The 19,161-nt window shown below is 37.1% G+C and overlaps 2 protein-coding genes across 5 annotated transcripts; both read right to left on the reverse strand.

Annotated features, from left to right (window-relative positions):
• Window positions 1–101: 101 nt before the first annotated feature.
• LOC117431044 (cytoglobin-1-like) lies at window positions 102–3,336 on the reverse strand. Its single transcript, XM_034051628.3, has 3 exons — window positions 3,086–3,336; window positions 1,953–2,184; window positions 102–683 (listed from the first exon to the last, which is right to left on the reverse strand). The coding sequence occupies exons 1-3, from the start codon at window positions 3,181–3,183 to the stop codon at window positions 522–524; spliced, it is 492 nt and encodes a 163-aa protein (XP_033907519.2). The 5' UTR covers window positions 3,184–3,336; the 3' UTR covers window positions 102–521.
• A 2,961-nt stretch (window positions 3,337–6,297) lies between these two features.
• Window positions 6,298–18,997, reverse strand: LOC117431326 (putative RNA-binding protein Luc7-like 1). 4 transcript variants are annotated; one of them, XM_058995884.1, is made up of 13 exons: window positions 17,951–18,997; window positions 16,887–16,957; window positions 16,488–16,554; window positions 15,217–15,311; window positions 13,990–14,088; window positions 13,270–13,380; window positions 12,739–12,882; window positions 12,004–12,180; window positions 11,497–11,585; window positions 9,345–9,401; window positions 8,771–8,800; window positions 8,259–8,435; window positions 6,298–7,573 (listed from the first exon to the last, which is right to left on the reverse strand). In XM_058995884.1, the coding sequence occupies exons 3-13, from the start codon at window positions 16,519–16,521 to the stop codon at window positions 7,432–7,434; spliced, it is 1,155 nt and encodes a 384-aa protein (XP_058851867.1). In that variant the 5' UTR covers window positions 16,522–16,554; window positions 16,887–16,957; window positions 17,951–18,997; the 3' UTR covers window positions 6,298–7,431. The 4 variants fall into 4 exon arrangements, with proteins under 4 accessions (XP_058851867.1, XP_033908029.1, XP_033908027.1 ...); XM_034052138.3 differs by lacking the exon at window positions 16,488–16,554 and having other exon boundaries at window positions 17,951–18,250; XM_034052136.3 differs by lacking the exons at window positions 16,488–16,554; window positions 16,887–16,957 and having other exon boundaries at window positions 17,951–18,255.
• Between the last annotated feature and the right edge of the window lie 164 nt (window positions 18,998–19,161).

A 19,161-nucleotide genomic window follows, 5' to 3' on the forward strand; every position in this document is an offset into this window, starting at 1 on the left:
TTTACCATAGTTCCGGTCAGAGGTTCGATAGTGTATGATACTAAATGTAGGAGTGTGTTTGTGGCGCGCTATGTTCTGAAGTAAAAACATGGTTCCAGCAGTCAGAGTGTATGCCTCTTTACTTAAGAATAACATGTTCATAGAGTAACATATACAATACACAGTAATGATTAAGGTTAGAATTAAGGTCAGAGTTAGGAGTAATGCAATGTAATATACAGAATTACTAGTCTCTTATAACAATAGTCACTCTTGGTTATTGTAAAGTGTTTAATGATATACAAATAGTGTGGCTAAACTATCTTTTTTTTAAAACAGGATGGTGCAGCATTTACTCAGATGTATATATACGCCAATGGTAACATCATACTGAATAAAACACAAATACAGTACTAAATATTATGAACGGAAAAAAGTATCAATTAAATGCTGTACCGAGTTGAAACGAGTGCTACGGTTTTTGTAGAATATATTATTAACCAGAGTGTAATATGTCACTGATGGTAGACCCACTGTTCTCTTCAGACGGGGCCAGTTTTACAACTCTCACTGGTGTTTGTGTAGAAAGCTTCCAGGAAGTCAAAGAGGAGCTTGAAGACTTTTCTCCATGACTCGCAGATGGAGGCTGTGAAGGAGGCTCCCAAAGCATCTTTATAAACGTTAATAATCGTTTCAAACAAAAGCTGTCAAAAAAAATAAATGGAGAAAGTCAAATCAACATGTTGATAAAAAGTCGCTGGTGTATTGATTTAGCTTTTATGCTTTCACACAATCTGTCAATTCAAAGGAAGTGGCATTTATTTATAAACTGGCCTTAAAGGAGTCCCAAGGTTTAAAAACCCTCATTATTATTATTATTATTATTATTATTATTATTATTATTATTATTATTATTATTAGTAGTAGTAGTAGTAGTAGTAGTAGTAGTAGTATGGGTTGAAACTCTTGGTTCTTTGCTTCCTTTCTATGTAGATTTTTAATGTTGCCATTTTTTTAGGAGATGCAGATATTTCAAATATAACTCTACAGATGATTAGTTACTCCTGCTGTTCCACTCGAGTGATCAAGCTAAAATGAGACCTTGTGACCTACATCACAAGGAACACGGACGCAGCAGATCAATATCTGCATATCCTGAATGAATGTACAGATTATAATCAGAGTAAAAACTGTATCAGCGATAAAGCTGATACAGATATTAAAAGGTAAAACACATGGACTGGAAATGGATGAAAACCTTGATTATTATCTGCACTGGGCTTTCACTTCACACATGTTTTAAGAAACAAAAAGTCTATTGTAGCTGTTAAATAGGTCATCTGTCTTCATGTTACAACTCTGGCTATTTACCAAAGTTCTATTCAATATGAAAAAAAAACACTGTAGAATTAAAATGGGTACGGTTTTTCAGCTGTTTTGTTCTGACCTGAAAAGGATTACATTACAGTGAAAACAATGAGAATGAATCTGTTCTATTGTACAAGTTTGGTATTAAAATTCACCTCTTAAATGCTGTAAGGATATTCTTTAGAAGATTAGAGTAAAATGTGACATCAACATGACATTTGAACAATAATCGTATTAATTCTTAATTAATGTAGACCGTGACTGGGTGGCGACTAAAAAAACACCCGAAATGAGTTGCATCATGCTCTTCCAATGAACAAATCAATGTTCAAATAAAACCTGACTGAACCTACTCTATTTTGTATGTATTCTGGACCCACTACGTTGATTTAATGTAGCTTTTTCTTTTTAAAATCCCTATTATGTTTTCATGGCATCCTTATATAAATATCTTGAAATTTGCCTCCAGTGCAGGGTATATTATCTTTGTGGTACTTGACAAGCCATGGTGAATTTCAGGATTTTTTTTTTTTTTTTTTTTTTAAGAAATTAAAAATGAATCACAAAAAAAAGAGAACGCTTTGTATTTCCAAAGGGTAATATACCTTGAAATTGAGAACTCCGACTTTGTGCACTTCTTTATGCTTCTCTGCCAGTGGGGTAAGGATTCCAACCACTGCCCCCCAGTCATCCATGCTCTCAACGATCTGGTTGATCGCATTCATGACCCTTCTTCCGTGGACTTTGACACGCGCATTCTTCTCCAGTTCCATCCTGCTGGTGACGTTTTTGAAGTGTTTAAAATACTTCATGGTTTCTGGGTGGTCAATGAATAGCCTGTAATTACAATTTAAATAAATGTCTTTAGAGTGTGTGTCTACGCCCAAAGAAGTTAATTCTACAGAGTGCTTATACACGCTGTATAATTCATTATTTTCGTCTTTTATATTTTCTGTTTTACTAACATCTAAGCTCTCTCTACACCGTTTTCACAACTTTTGTCCAGTACTTTGAAATATATGTACCTCAATTAGCTGGTCCAATATATATATATATATATATATATATATATATATATATATATATATATATATATATATATATATATATTTCCTATTGGCTATGTACGATCTATGGAGGCACAGCAATTAATTAAAGCTCAAGGACATGTGAAAGCCCTTTATTCGCCAGGCATCTCAAAATGATTCTAAAGCTATATCGCATGATTACAACTTAAATATAAAAATGAGTAAAATAAACAAAAATAATCCATTAGTCCGGAACGTGTAATAACATTGTTCATTGTTTAAATGATAGAGTCAAAAATGAAGAAGCCAAGCCTGGATGAATAGCTGTCACGCGCAGATGGCACATAGAACATGCTCACCACACACTCCTTGCTATAATTACTATGAAATCAATTCACGTCTGGATCGTGCCTTCTTTAGAATAAACCCCCTCCACAAAAAATACCAGCGAGGCGTGTATTTTACAAGTTCTTACTAGATTTACTCTCAACTTCAAAAAAATATACAGGCCTCCTGTACACTCTACACTCCCCTGTCAACAGCACAGTCACGGTATTAAAAGTGTTTTTCATTCACCTGAAGATACTAAACACTACGTGTTGCATTTGAATCTTGTCCTGTATCGGATAATTTGTGTTCAAAATCAAATTAAAGTTATTGTATTTCTATTTAGAAAGCAACCTTGTGATTGTAAAGACTGCACAACTTACCGTATAATAATTGCTTTTCCGTTGTCTTCTGCGTTCTCAAAGACTTTCGCCCAAAAGTCTCTGATGTTTTGCTTGTCGTCTTGTGTAAGAATACCCATGGTTGAAGCTTAACTGTAGTTTAATAAACTATAAATTACGCCGCACACAAAACACCTTTACCAGTCTGAAGTACCACATGTGCTTAACTAAAGAACAGCGCAGACTAATCTGAGGTTCTGCCTACCTGAGGAGTGACAAGAAGTCCTGTGATGGGCGTGGTCTCGTTTTTGTGAATTAATCTTTCATACAACTCCATTTGCAATGGAAGCACTGCTTTCCGGAGTTTTAAATCCAAATAGAATGGAGAATGGAGAAAACATTCTGTAGTAAATTTTTGACAAGGAGGATTACTTTAGCCACAGCAGAAAATAGTACCACTAACGTGACGTCATGTATAAAACTAAAAACAGAGTTCAGTTGTTTTCTTTAAATGGACAACTGTTAGCGCATTAAGGTTCCAGCAACTGGTGGAGATCATCACAGAGCTGTCTACTGGAACTCACGTTTACTGACCTTTCTGTGTAGTCAGCAGAAGTACAATTCCAGACCAGTTTCAGCAAATACATTGATATAGCAGAAAATAAACAGTTGGCTTCTGAACATGACAGTAAAGGGATTTTTTAGTGGACCAATTTAACCAGCAACAGCCCTGGTTACTGCTGGGATTTCCTTGAGGGACGGGGACTATTACTTATGTATACAGTACAAATAAATGTACGGCTGGTACAGGCTTGTCGCTGGCAATACACCAAAATAAAACAAGCCTTCCTTACAGAAGTCGGAGTGGAGTGCTTACGTTTCGGTTATACTACCAGCTCTAAATATATTGGTGTGGTCTACCTGAATAATCGTCCCCTTTAATATATATATATATATATATATATATATATATATATATATATATATATATATATATATATATATATATATATATATATACAGTGCCTTGCAAAAGTATTCAGACTCCTGACCAATTCTCTCATATTACTGAATTACAAATGGTACATTGAAATTTCGTTCTGTTTGATATTTTAAAATACTGAAACTCAAAATCAATTATTTTAAGGTGACATTGGTTTTATGTTGGGAAATATTTTTAAGAAAAATAATAAACTGAAATATCTTGCTTGCATAAGTATTCAACCCCTGTGCTGTGGAAGCTCCCAGTTTACACCGCTGAAAGAAATTGCCCTAACGAGGACACAATTACCTTACCATTGGCCTCCACCTGTGAACCATTAAAGTTGCTGTCACATTTTCTGGATAAAAACCCCACTGTTGAAGGATCATCGGTCAGGCTGTGAATCTGAAGGAAAATGAAGACCAAAGAGCATTCTACAGAAGTTAGAGATAAAGTAATACAAATGCATAGATTAGCGAAAGGGTACAAAATAATATCCAAGTGTTTGGATATCCCAGTGAGCACAGTTGGATCAATAATGAGGAAGTGGAAGCTGCATCACACCACCCAGGCACTGCCAAGAAAAGGCCATCCCTCAAAACTCAGCGCTCAAACAAGGAGCCTTGTGAGAGAAGACACAGAGAGGCCAACAATCACTTTGAAGGAGCTAGAGTTCAGTGGCTGGGAGTGGAGTAATGGTGCACCAGTTAACCATATCAAGAGCTCTGCATAACACTGGCCTGTATGGGAGGGTGGCAAGAAAGAAGCCGTTACTCAAAAAGTACCATCTGAAAGCACGTCTGGAGTTTGCCAGAAAGCATGAGAGTGACCCAGCTGCGATGTGGGAAAAGGTTTTGTGGTCAGATGAGACCAAGATAGTGCTTTTTGGCCAAAACTCAAAGCGCTATGTGTGGCGCAAACCTAACACTGCCCATGCCTCATGACACACCATCCCTACAGTGAAGTATGGTGGTGGCAGCATCATGCTGTGGGGATGCTTCTCATCAGCAGGGACAGGGCATCTTGTTAAAATTGAAGGAAGAATGGATGGAGCAAAATACAGGGAAATACTGCAAGAGAACCTGCTTCAGTCCGCTAAAAAACTGAAGCTTGGAAGGAAATTCACCTTTCAGCAGGACAATGATCCCAAGCACAAGGCCAAAGCAACATTGGAGTGGCTCAAGAACAAAAAGGTGAATGTCCTACAGTGGCCCAGTCAAAGTCCTGATCTCAATCCCATTGAGAATCTGTGGCACTATTTGAAAATTGCAGTCCACAAGCGTCGTCCAACCAACCTGAACAACCTGGAGCAAATCTGCCAAGAAGAATGGGCCAAAATCACTCCGACACTGTGTGCAAAGCTGGTACATACTTACCCCAAAAGACTTAAAGCTGTTATTGCAGCGAAAGGTGGCTCTACCAAATATTAATGTTTGGGGGTTGAATACTTATGCAAGCAAGATATTTCAGTTTTTTATTTTTCTTAAAAATATTTCCCAACATAAAACTAATGTCACCTTACAATAATTGATTTTGAGTTTTAAAATAAAATATCAAACAGAACGAAATTTCAATGTACCATTTGTAATTCAGTAATATGAGAGAATTGGTTAGGGGCCTGAATACTTTTGCAAGGCACTGTATATATATTATATCATACAGTTTAATAGGCATGCTGTTGTGTGAATGGCCTGTTTCTTTGATCTATTTTAAAATACATTATATTGTCAAAGTAGGCTTAAGACTAAAGAAAAAATGATTATCTGAGTAAGACCTGCGGAACGTCCGGCGGCCCCGCTAATTACAAGTTTTACAATGTTTAACCCATTAACAATGAGCCATCTCTCACCTTCCACGTTTCCATTACACAGAGCTTGCTACAGCTCGTTCGGATTTAATACTTTCAGCAAGGAATAGTCCAACTGTTGCCATCTTAATTAATCTCCCACAAGTTAAAACATATCCTTTGGTTATTTACATAGGACCAGAAAGAGAGAAATACTGTATATTTAAGTATGGAGGTATAACTGAGAAAAAGCTTTACACAAACACATATGATGCACAATTAAACCACCAGCCTCTGGAAATTAAAATATTCCCTAGATTTGTAATGGAAACTGAGTGAAGCTAAAAGCTTGGGAAGATCAAGGAAAATGTTTGCATATACAGTAGAAGGGACCTGTTAATGTCTCATTAAATGTTTGATCTATCTATCTATCTATCTATCTATGTGCTCCACAAAACCTTACATAAAAGCAGTCAACGATTCCTGGAAACAGATACGTTTTAATGTGAAATGAGTCACAAAAATTATTTCCAGGAATGGATTGGAAATTCTTGTGCAATAATTACAGCAAGTTTTGTCAGCAAAAACTGTTTAAACATGTGGCCCAAATAAAACTAACAAATGGGGGGGAACAAAAAAAAATTGAGTAAGGTTCTAGTTATATAAACATGTACATTTGTAAACAAAAATGTATTACAAGTCATATTTGGAGATTGGTATGAAGACTCCTTACTCAGAATGCAAGGAACACAAATGTTATACAACAACAGCAGTTTCCTACAACAGTCAACTGGCTAACTTCAATTCATTTGTAATATCTGTAACATAAAAACATAAATAAAAAAAAAAACAGCATTACTAAACTGATCACCTGCAGCAGTCAGAGAGGCAATGTCCCTCCCCACCACAGAAAGTACAACTACCATTTAGATTTGATGCAGGGATGCTGCTTACAGAAGTTTGGGGGGAAAAAACAAAACAAAACAAAAAAAAATGTTTATTCAATACAAATTTGTTTAGATATTTAAAAAAAAAAATATATATATATACACAATTGGCTTCTGTACTTCATAAACTAACATTCAAAACAAAACTTTAAAAAATGCAGACTGGTTCTTTGTTCCAAATCTATACAGCCATCATCAAATATATGCTGATTTACTCAATCCCTACAGTACAGGAGTGAACAGATGGCAAAAACCAGAGAGGAGCCTATTTCCTGTTAACCTCAAAACATCCTGTCTGGCCGTTCAAGAAAAACAATGTCTAAGTCTGTTGATGAAGGACACTGCTCACATGAATCTGTTTTCTATTAAAAAAAAAAAACACAAACACCACAAAACATAAGCAAAAAATGTTTAAAAAAAAAACAAAAAAGGAGATCATGAAAGTAATAACATCCAGATTTCATTTAAAGATACAAAGCTTTTTCCAAGAACAACTCCCCCACCCCTCCAAAAAAAAAAGAAAAAAGTATATTAAAGCTACAGAAGCCATTATATCCATCAGTATTTAACAATTATGCTCAACTACATGTACAGAAACAGAGAAGACAAATTGCTGGGGTTCATTTTCTGTGAATGTACAGTGTAACATGGAACAAAATAGGCTCTGATCTCCTCATATCTCTCCAGCTTCTCTCTCCTCTGATCTCCTGGACTCGGACTTCCCATTCATGCTCTCCTGCCTCCTCTCTGAGGAGCTCTTCTCCTTCCTGCTCCTATCCCGAGATCTGTCCCGGGAGGAACGGTCTCTTGAAGACCTAATAAAAAGAGCATATTTATTAGAATCAGGTGCCCTGTGGCATTGTTCTGGAACAGCACCATGTTATAGCTAGTCAAATGAGTAAGAAGGTAAATCTAGCAACATGTCAATAAGTCATTAATATAATCAATGCTCACGGAATACAGTATTTTCTTCACCTTGGAAGCAAAAATGGAACCCCTTGCTAGTGCTGTATTAGCTCTCAAAGCAAATTACAGCTGTGCAGACAAGAGCCAAAGTTTGAGAAGGGACATTTCCACAGCACACTCATGTTTTACGTGATTTTATATAGAACAATGAGTAAACCAGTTGATATAAACCAGAAACTGCTGGGATTTAAAGTGAATACTGTAAAGCCACAAATATCCTTGTATTATGCATTTTCACATATGAAAGAAAAAAAAAAAACATTTTTGGCACGAATATCAAATTCCACCAACAATACATACTCGTATAATGCAACATCTCTGCAACATTTCTAAAGCAAAATAGGTTTTATGGGTGTGATTTACCAAATATTTTGGTCACAAATAATTCATGGCTTTACAGTATTTAGGAAGTGGTTGAAACTGAATCCTGTGCGCTCAGTGGAGTACAAAGTTGAGACCTGAGAACTGGTGCTACAGAGGAGGCTTCTGCATGGTTGGGGAGAGATTGCAGTAGTGTTGGTGGCTCGTGCTTACTTGTGCTTGGAGCTCCGGTCTCTGCTGCGGTCGCGGGGGCTGCGCCGGCGGCCCTTGCTGCGGGAGCGACTGCGGTGCCGGCGCTTCCTCTCCCGGTCTCTGGAACGAGAGCGGGACCTCCTCTTCTCCCGGGAAGAGGAGCGGGAACGGTGTCTCCTGCGCTCCCGAGAGCGGGACCTGTCGGAGGAGGAAAGGGATGACTTCTAAAACCACACCAAGATAGATCTCTCACCCCAATAGTAGATACCTGAATGAGTGTTCAGTTTCTAGTTTCCATATGGCTTTTTATATATCTATATATAGATCTATAGATCTATAGAGATATAGAGATATAGAGATAGATATAGATATAGATATAGATATAGATATATATATATCTCTATATATATATATATATATATATATATATATATTTTTTATTTTTTTTCATTACACACACAAGGAAAGAGCAGTCATGTTTTGACAGGGCGTTTTGTGTATGTATGTAGTTATTTTAAAAGCTGTGGACCTACCTCTTACGCTCTTTGCTTCGTGATCTGGTCCTAAAATCATAGAAAACAAAAAAATATCAGTGCTTACAGAGGCAGAAAATTATAAATGCAATGCACAATACCCGTTTATATATATAAAATCTGAAAAGTTATTAAATGTAGTCTGGTTACTTGCCTAGGCTCAAACTATGCACCCCCATCTTTTCAAAAATATTGGGCAGTTTTAAAGCCAGTTTGCTACTGTGGTGTGGGATTTACTGCTGCGTCGTACCATTATAAATCAGCTGGTAGAGAAAGGGACAAGGATTCCAGGTCTACCAAAAAGAATACTATAAGCATTTTTGCATTTGCATAATACGACTACAATTAGTATCAAGGTGCGATTCCATTAAAAGCAACAGTCGCAGATTTATGGCAAGGCAATCTTTAATCAGTTACAGCCATAGCACAAACTGGCTGCCTGACCAGGATCACTCTTCATATAAACTGGTGCAGCCCAATTTTAAAGGCTTGCACTGCTCAGTGAGAAAGGCTCTCAGGATTGCTCTCACCCCACATGCATCACGAAACACGCGAGAGAAGGAGAGTTAGTTACCCTGATGCTGTCCCCCTAGGCTGTTCTCCTGGGGCATCAATCACTGAAGAATCCCCTCTGGGGAGTAGAGTGTGAAAATAACGGTTAACACGGAACTCTGAATTCAGGTCTACTGGGGCAGAACCTGCTTTTATAGACTGTTCAACACACTGACCCGCACAGGAAAGGATATAGTAATGCTTGATTTAGAGGATTTCAACAATCAGGCTACAGCCACAGATGCAAGTGGTCTGAGTTGTAATTACTTTTAGTGGACTGAAGAAATATTTGTAATGAACTTGGTCGGATATCTCCATCTCCTTTAATTAATAGGTCAGTAGAAACACATTCCTCCACAAAAGATGTATAAACCCCACACATATGCTGAAATGTTTCAGTATAAAACCGATGAGTAAAGTGCTCCCCCTAGTGGAGTACACCCTGTCATCACAATGGTATATTCACCAGTATTGGAATTGAATTTCAAATTCAGTCAGTACTATGACACTCAGATACATGTCAGTCGCGTTTTACCATCCTTGGATTAAATAAATCAATTCTCATCATATACATGTAACAAATTAATGACTTACCTCTCACACGCGATTTCTGGTACCGGTTTTCTGATACAAAACCCATCTATTACAATTTATTTGAATATCCATCACAGCCCGCTGGTTTTTTTTTGGTTTGTTTGTTTTATTATTCCCCCCCCCCCCCCCCACCCCTTTCTAAATTGCATTACCTTTTATGTAGTACGTAGTTCTGTGCATGGGTAACTGATTTCATTTTGCTGTCTGGTCGTTAAATGGGGAATTTTACATATTGCTACAATACGTACCGTATTTAAAACTATGTACTGTATTACAGTCTACGTGTCGTCTTTTGGCAAGTGATATTTTCAGAATGAAATCGTTCTGAATTAAAATACTTCTGTACTGTACCAACAAAACCAATACAGTAAATCTAAATGGAAGCTTACTTATTTTAAAAACACAGTCCTTCCAGCTATGTATTTTTGATATTGTATCTTTGTGTTCCCTGAAAAACGGACAAGGGTTGGAACGGGCCAAAATGAAATAATCAGATATGTGTCACATGCGTTTAACCGTCACTGAAGTCAAAATTTTATAGGGGTGCGATATGCGAGTGCTGACTGTATAGAACAATGACAAACCATACTGGCTACACACCCGACTAATTCAGTTAGTGGAAAAAGCAGCAAGTCATGTTTGGTCTTCAAGCTTATGGAAGCAGGTTTTGTCAAATTGACAGGATAACTAAAAGCAGCCTTTAAAAGAGGGGATACCGTCTAGCACACAACACAAGATGTGCTTTACAGAGATGTACAAATACCGTATTCCTTCGAATTTAAGATGCACTTTAACCATTTTTTGCTTCTCAAAAATTGCCTGCGTCTTAAATTCGAGTACAGTTTAGTAATGCGTGTTAAATAATCTCAAAAAAAATACCTGACTGCCCGAGTACACAAACACCAACATGACTGACTGACGAGAAAAGACGAATCATCCATGACATACAGGAAAACATTTTCAAAGAGTCATTAGCTTCCTGAGGAATTCAAAGAAGCTTTTACAATTTCAGCACTTCTTTATAAAAAAACAAACAAAAAAAAAACAAAAAAAAAAAACAGTACCAACATGGACAGATCGGAAATGCTGATCAGACCCCCGTATTTTTCGACATGCCAAGCAATACCACAGTTCACAAATTGGGAGAAAAACAGGTGTGAGTAATCTCCATGTGTGTATGTTATGTTCTGTTGGTATTGTGGATACAGTTCTGACTGTTGTGGTTGCTGGGTTACATGTTGCCTGATGTAGTAGTGGAGTGTTGTGTCGTGCTTGCTGTTACCCGGGATGTGTGACGACATAAGTGATTGAGGGGTGTGTGCACGACACAGACGCCATCTTAAGCACAATAAATCTACAACAACTCTGGTTTGGGTCAGTTTTGTACGATACAACAGCGTAATTAAGGTTGCATCTTTGTAAATGCATATTTATTTGATGTTTCATTTTTTCCTCAAATTCATGGTGGTAAATTTGGGCTGGGTCTTAAATTTGAAAGAAATACGGTAACCTTGTGCGGGGGGGGGGGGGGGTTGCTGTTCACTATTACTCTGCTTTACACAACTGAAGGAAAGACCTACCTCCTCTTCATTCTTTCTTCTCGCTCCCTATCTTCCCGTCTTTTCAGGCGCTCTTGATTTCTTTTTTCCTGCTTTTCTGACACAGTTTTCTAAAATAGAGGAATTTAACACATTAATGGCATATTCAACCAATGTCTAGCCAATTTGAGGAAGGAAAAACAAAGATTAAAAAAGATACTGTAACTTATGTCTCTGCCACGGCCCGGTTCCGCCCACATTATAAAACATTATTATTATTATGTATTTCTTAGCAGACGCCCTTATCCAGGGCGACTTACAATTGTCGCAAGATATCACATACATTATTCAGGTATCACATTATTTTTTTTACATACAATTACCCATTTATACAGTTGGGTTTTTACTGGAGCAATCTAGGTAAAGTGCCTTGTTCAAGGGTACAGTGTCCCCCACCTGGGATTGAACCCACAACCCTCTGGTCAAGAGTCCAGAGCCCTAACCACTACTCCACGATAGACCACACAAAGCGTACATTTTCAAACCTACCTTTAGCTGCTCCAGCTTTTCCCTGATCTGAATGAACCCCAAGTGCAGTTTGCCACCGAAGTGATCAGCCAGGCGGCGATCGTTGTCATGGAGACCCAGATAGGCGGAGCACACCTCACACACACGCAGTTTCTGCTGCTGGAAACTAGATGCAGGCATTGAGTTTCTGTATTCCTCCTGAGACACAAGGAGAGGCATCGTGTGAGGGCTGGGACTGATAAAATAATTGCTGTTTGATTTCTAAGTAATTTAATTTTCTCTACCACTGGACAATAAATGTGCGTCTTATTTTAAAGTTAAAGTAGTCGCTTCATGTATCCGACTGCGGTGCGACCAAAAAGGGCCAACATGTAAAAAGTTGGATAAATGAATCCTGTTTTACCACTGTATCAATTACTATATTCACACAATTATTGTTTTGATATACAGCTTTTATTAGGCAGCTCCCCTAAATCCCTTGTTTAGAAAGATACATGGTATTAATGCTTGTGACAGGGTAGCCGTCTGCCGTTTGGGTGCGTGCATTTGTTGCTGAGTGACAGGCAGGAGATCGAGACGGAGCTTGATCATGGCAGATAAACGGTTAGGGCGGATAGATGATGGGTAGATACTGTATTTAGCTACCAAATCTAAATTAAGAATCAACAGGCAAATTGGTGGATTTGTTAAACCCTAAAAAATAGAAAAAAAAAAATCAATGAGGAAACTCCACTCAATAGCTGTTAAATACGCTACCTCTGCTTCACGCTTCCTGCTTCTCACTCTCTCAACCTCTTGAAGTACTTTCTGAGCTTCATCCACATTCCCTTCGGCCCCCAGCTGCTCTGCCTTGGCTAGGAGCTTTCCGATCTCTTCATTCAACTCGTGGACCTTTTCAGCCTAAAAAAAAAAAATAAAGTAAGGGCAGGAATATATAAATCATAAAATGGCCATGATAGCTCATCCAACACCACAGCTGACAGTTCTTGTTTACTGGAATATGGAGGAGGCAAATTAGCCACTATCTGGAAATGAACATGTGCCGACTATCCGGGAAGGATGGAAACACAAAAACTGATAACACATTTAAATGTTTTATAAAACGGAGAGAAGTTCAAACGGAGCATACCCTAGTTCTGACCAATCCTCATACGCATTACACACATTAATTTTTGCTTGTTGATTTCTCTGAAAACAGGACACAAGAACATGTTTTTGATCTACAATGCTCAAGTAATTAGTCCCAGAAGAAGCTGAACAAACAAGAGCAAAGCTGTATTCCCTCACCTTTGCCGCAACTTCAGCACTTATTTCTTCTTGGGTTTCAGCCAGTCGTTTCTTAGCCAGTTCTGTTCTTCTGTCACAGTCAGCGATAAAGGATTCAAGATGATCCACTGCCTACAACAAAAAAACAAAAATATGAAGCTTAAAATAGGAGGAACTTATTACTCAAAAGTTAACCATTCTATTATCTTTTTTTTTAATATATCTCAATGCAGACTTTTTTATATATGTGCATATAAAGTGGAGTACACAAAGGTGTACAATTCTAATTTGCATAAGAGCAAGTTATGCAGAGAGACATCAGCATTAGTTCTCTTCAAAACATTAAAAGCCCAACTAAAACATACTTCCCATAAGCACCTTGACAGCACATTATATACAATAGTACAAATACTTACTTTATTTGTTGCAAGCAGATGTTACATATCTGACTTATCAACAACTTCCCAAAATTAACTGTTTGCACTTTAAACCTATGGCATTCCTTAATTTACACTGACACCTAGAGCCACAACACACACATTCTGTTATGAATTATAAGATTTTACAATAAATAAAAAAAAAATCCTGTGCACACTTGTAAATGGGAATTTCAATTAAGATAATGCTTTAGGATATCCTACTTGGTGAACTTTGATTGACTTGCAGAGGTACTCCTGTACAGGCATGTCAGATAAAGAATCAAGCCAACCACAAACAAATGCAAATGAAAGCCCAACTTACATCCAACTCAAAGAACAGGTCTCTGTCCTTGGAAGCGATTTCATAATCAGCTCTCAGTGCCAAGTCATGTATCTTCGAGCAGTCCCCCAGATCCATGCGCTGTCAAGAGAAGTCAAACATTTTGAAACTCCAGCTAGACTTATTTAGGCGGCAAAAACAGATTACATTTATTTTATGTCTATACATTGGGGAACGTTCAACAGACCCAAGTAGATTTCAAATGTCACCTTTTTTTTTAAATAGCCGTTTCTATATTAGTCCTGAGTGATGTCACAATTGTACTACGTGCTGTGGGTATAAGTACACCATGAAACCACTGCAGTTACACTACTGATGCACTAAATATACAGTGGCTCCAAATATAAGACTGAAATTGAGTGTACAGTTATGGCCAAAAGTTTTGCAACACTTCCAAAAAAAAAAGAAAAAAAAAAAAGTGTTTCATAAAGTCAAACAAAACCTGCTGAATGTTACGTTAACATATTGAATCGCATACCGCTTGGTAGTTTTCCCATACCCTGAATGAAAAACTGACTTGAAATGCTGTACTATTTTGCGGCTTCCTTTTTACATGATGTTAAATAAAGGATCAAAATTATGTTTAGGGCTTCTGTTTTTCGGGTTTTATTAATTTCATTTTTCGGTGCTTATCTTTAGCCATTTCAGAGATATGTACATTTTTTATTTTATTGATGATGTTTTAACTTCCATGAGCATGTAAATACTATGTACTGTAATATAGCTTTAAATCTCCTGAGAAAGAACATCTCATTTTAAATCTCGCAAGCGTGTTACAATCCTCCAATAGAAATGTAGGAATTTGCAGCTACTCAGTAGCTGGGTGGGTTTAAAGTATTCAGAACAAATCAATGATAGATACAAGTCAGGAAGGAGGGACAATGCCCAACTATACTGGTAAACATTTTTTTCACAGTGAAAGAGGTCAAGTCAGCGTGAATTGAGTAACCATTTCTAGTGTTTTTACGGAGTTTATTGGATATACAGCAACTTCTTTTTTTGTATAGAATTTTATTAGTTTAAACATAAAACCAGAAGCTCTAATTATGTTGACACATTTTTTGGTAATTCTCTGTCAGTCCTAAAATTCTAGGATGAAGCAAAACTTTTGGCTAGAGATGTAGATTAGATTCACTGTGCATATTTTCTGGCTTAATATAAATATTTAACAGTGTCAGCATCTTCCTGTATTTGATAAAAGTTACATACCGTTCCAGCAAGAATGTCATGGGGGCAGCAATCTAGGAGATGGCTTTTGCAGACACGATCGTCAGTAAACTTCACCCTCTGTCGAGTTTCATCACCTGAAATAGGTTTTAGTAAACAAGAGCGGCCATTAGAAAAGGCATGAAACCAAACATTTACAAAGTGACTGGATCCAACAGGAGATTCCAGTGTATAGCATATATATATTATATATATATATATATATATATATATATATATATATATATATATATATATATATATACTTAGAATGTATGATACGCTTCAGCTTAGCAATGGCAATTTTTTTAAATTCATTGTTTATTTTAACCATTACGGCAGAACAAATCAGGTAACACTAGTACGTATAATTGAATAATGTTTACATTTTTATGCAAATTTCTTACAGAAAATGGAGAGAAAAGGGTAGATGTCAGGACTCATTAATAGGGGAAGTCCTGGAAGGGAAATAAATATCCTAGACAAGTGAAGACTCTTCCAGCTATACAAGGCTGAGATGAAACACTATCTGACACCTCCAAATTGCTTAAAGTGCTGAAACTAAAACAATTTGTTTAATCATACGGTTGCTGTAAACCACGGTTACAGCTGTACAATATGGTGAAAAGGATAAGTGGATACAAATCATGGTCCTAGATAAATATTTGTGGATATTGATTATATATTTAATACTGCAATATTAATTCAGGTTTTCATGCCACCAGATTCTGAGCCCACAAGGACATGAACCTTATTTATTACTCTATGCCAGCCGTTACGAGCACAGTTTTGTGAAAGAGTGCACGCACCAACACAAAGGGGGTTTTATTCAAAGCCCATAGTAAAGCACTAAAAGTTCATTTTCCATAATTCTTTATAGGCAACAGCACTCATTTCCTGCTATACGAATACAGTGTTGGCAATGATGTTATGGTGCAGGGCTAAAACTATTTCAGCAGTTGAAGGTGATTGATCAGTGGAAACAAAAAAAAATTCCTCCAACTGCCTGAACGCTCCAACAGGGTTCACCACATATTGTTTTGGGCAAGGCCAGCAGGGGACGCGGCAGTGGACCTGCTATAGCAGAGCACCAATTTAGCACGCCTTTCTAGCCCTGCAGCAGCTGGTAATTTAGCATGATTTATTAGGCCACCAAAGATGACCTTTCCAACAGGCCTGAGAGGCTGCAAGTTACCCTTGGAGCCCTAATAGAGATGCAGCTTTGAAAGGTTAAAAAAAAAAAAAAAAAAAAAAGAAGGTTAGTTAATACACACTGTGAGCTTCCTCATATACTGTACCCATCTGCATCTTCAAGCCCTCAGCTGCAGAAATTTATACCCGCTGTTGAAAAGTATAAAAGGGAAAAGCTTTCTTGCCCACACCTGTAGTAAGGAAGTCAGGGGAATGATACACAAAGTCAAAGTGTCAAATGGTACGTGGCAATTTAAGGCCACTCTGTGTATGACAAATGTTGTGTAACTATATAGATATATATTGTTCCATGGCTTGCAAGCAACCAGCCACACACTAGTTATGCTGTAAATAATATTCCTAATGTTTGCATTTAATGATGTCCTTTTTTTCACTTTTTTTGTTCAAAATAAATAATTTCTGAAAAGCAACATGTTTGTTCGATATTCATAACAGCTTTAAAAATTATATTTGTGACTCACGGCTCGATGAACATGAGGCTTTTCTGCAACTCCCTTGCAGATTGATGTAGGCTGGCAAAGATACACTGAACCTTTATAAATAAAATAAAGGGGCCACAATTGTTCAGTTTGTATGAAACATAGGTATGGGAAGCAATTAAAAAAATTCAACTTACATACACACACACACAAACACACTTCTCACAAGCAACATTTAGTCTTCGAGGAAAGTTAGAACCCTTTAAAATGAAAGCCACTGGAGCATATTCATCTTAACATAAATAGACCTACACAAATAACCTTCTGCCTTAAAAGGTGCTAACATGTACTTAAAAGTGTTGTATTGACTAGACACGTTTTAAAGCTGCCATCTGAATATTTTAAACCCAAATCTTAGTATAAAGATTGAGGTATTAGCCTGACTTTTTCTGCATTGTGAAGCCATATAAAAGCCATGTTCCTTTGTACATCTGCAAGTACGGGTGTAATCCTACTATGGGAATGACAAAAATGCTAAATATTAAAGATTTAAGCATACAAGAATGTCAAATGTATAAATTGCTTTATTTTATATTAAATATAACTATTAAAAAGAAACCAAAATCGGTTTTGTTTGTTTGTTTTGTTTTTTAAAAGAGGAAGTTCTCGTTTCAAACAAAAACTTGCTCCCAGCTGTCCATTTTATAGAGCGCGTTTAAATTAGTTGTGTATTTGCGGATATGACTTAAATTGTAGAAACTCAACTTAGACTGTTTACATTTCTAAACGATAATTAGTGTAACGTTTTTAAAGTAACCGTACATACCTTTTCTCGAAAGTAGAATGAAAACTACTAATACCGATAATTACAGGCAGGAAGAGAGGTGGTAGGCCTTAGGCCTACTTATACCTTTCTAAAAACGCAGCTATTTTTAACCACCATTATAATAAATGGAGTAGGTCCCCATCATCTTCACAAGCAACGATACAAACACGTCATTAGAAAGAAAAAAGAGATCGTCCTACCGGCCGTTTCTGTCTCGGGGGACACAGCAAAAAAGATGGTATCCATTATGATAATGAAATAAAGGCTTCGCCATACTTACCGTCCCTTGCCGTCCCCATCAACTGGTCGAGCAAAGCTCTCATCTGAGCCTGGGCCGACATTGCGATTGCTTATTTATTTTCTTCTGCTTCTGAAATTACGATTGTATACATACATACAGTTTAAATGATGATGATGATGATTATTATTTTTAATAAAACGATTTAAACTGCTATCACTCGCTTTTCCTCCCCGCGTCTCTTCCTCTCTCGTCTCCCTCTCCTTTCTTCTGTTTTTCTGATTAAAGGAAGTTGGCGCATGCTATCTAGCAGATGATGAGCGCCCTCTATCAACATTCTATATCATACATCCCATTTTTCAGTAGTCTGAATATATTGTTTTATGTTTCCCTCCATTACGCTAAGTATTAATTTAGTATCCACCTCTAATACATTAAACTGATTTATTAACACCTCTCTGTTGTTTGAAATGACTACATTCCAAAATATAATGTTGTACAGTTTCCAGCCTTTGACTATCCCCACAAAATCCATCTGCATGTTTCCCTATTCTAAAAAGATGCTGACTCAATGCCTATGTCCAACTCTCAGTCTTTTCATGACAGTTTCTTCCGCCCTGTTCAATTCTCCTCTAAACGTTTCACTCCCTAATCTAACATTTGGCTGTATATCATAATAAAACCCTCCCTTAAGATTGTGTTCCCATTGATTTTGCCATAATTCCATGATTTTTTGTTTAGTTATTGTATTTATTTTTGCCTGGCTCAGAGGGAGTAACCCATTTCTTGTCATAAAATTCACCTGTTCATTACCTAGCACCCCAGAATGACTTGGTACCCATGCTAATATATGTCTCTGTTTGTACATTCATTTAATGCTATTAAAATATCAACTATAATATCTTTCCTGGCCCCACTCTCTGTCTCAATAGTATTCAGTGAACTCAAAGAATCAGTAAACACAACTACTCTGTCTGGTTTTACTTCAATCACTTTATGTATCGCAAATAACAAGGCTAGTGCTTCTGCAGTAAATATAAATAGGTGAACAGATCATCTTTCCATTCTACAAAACTCCATTGCCATAGCCACTTTTCCTGAACTTGGATCCTTTGATCCATCCCTTCTTCCCTTTCACATATTCATTTGCCTGTTTTTTGTTTTGTTTTGTTTTGGTTTTTTTTTAAATTCAGCAGACTGTTGGGATTGTGGGAGGAAGTATGTCATAACTATACTAGAATGTATGGCATTGT

This window comes from Acipenser ruthenus, chromosome 22 (genome assembly GCF_902713425.1).
Source record: "Acipenser ruthenus chromosome 22, fAciRut3.2 maternal haplotype, whole genome shotgun sequence".
Lineage (NCBI taxonomy): Eukaryota > Metazoa > Chordata > Actinopteri > Acipenseriformes > Acipenseridae > Acipenser > Acipenser ruthenus.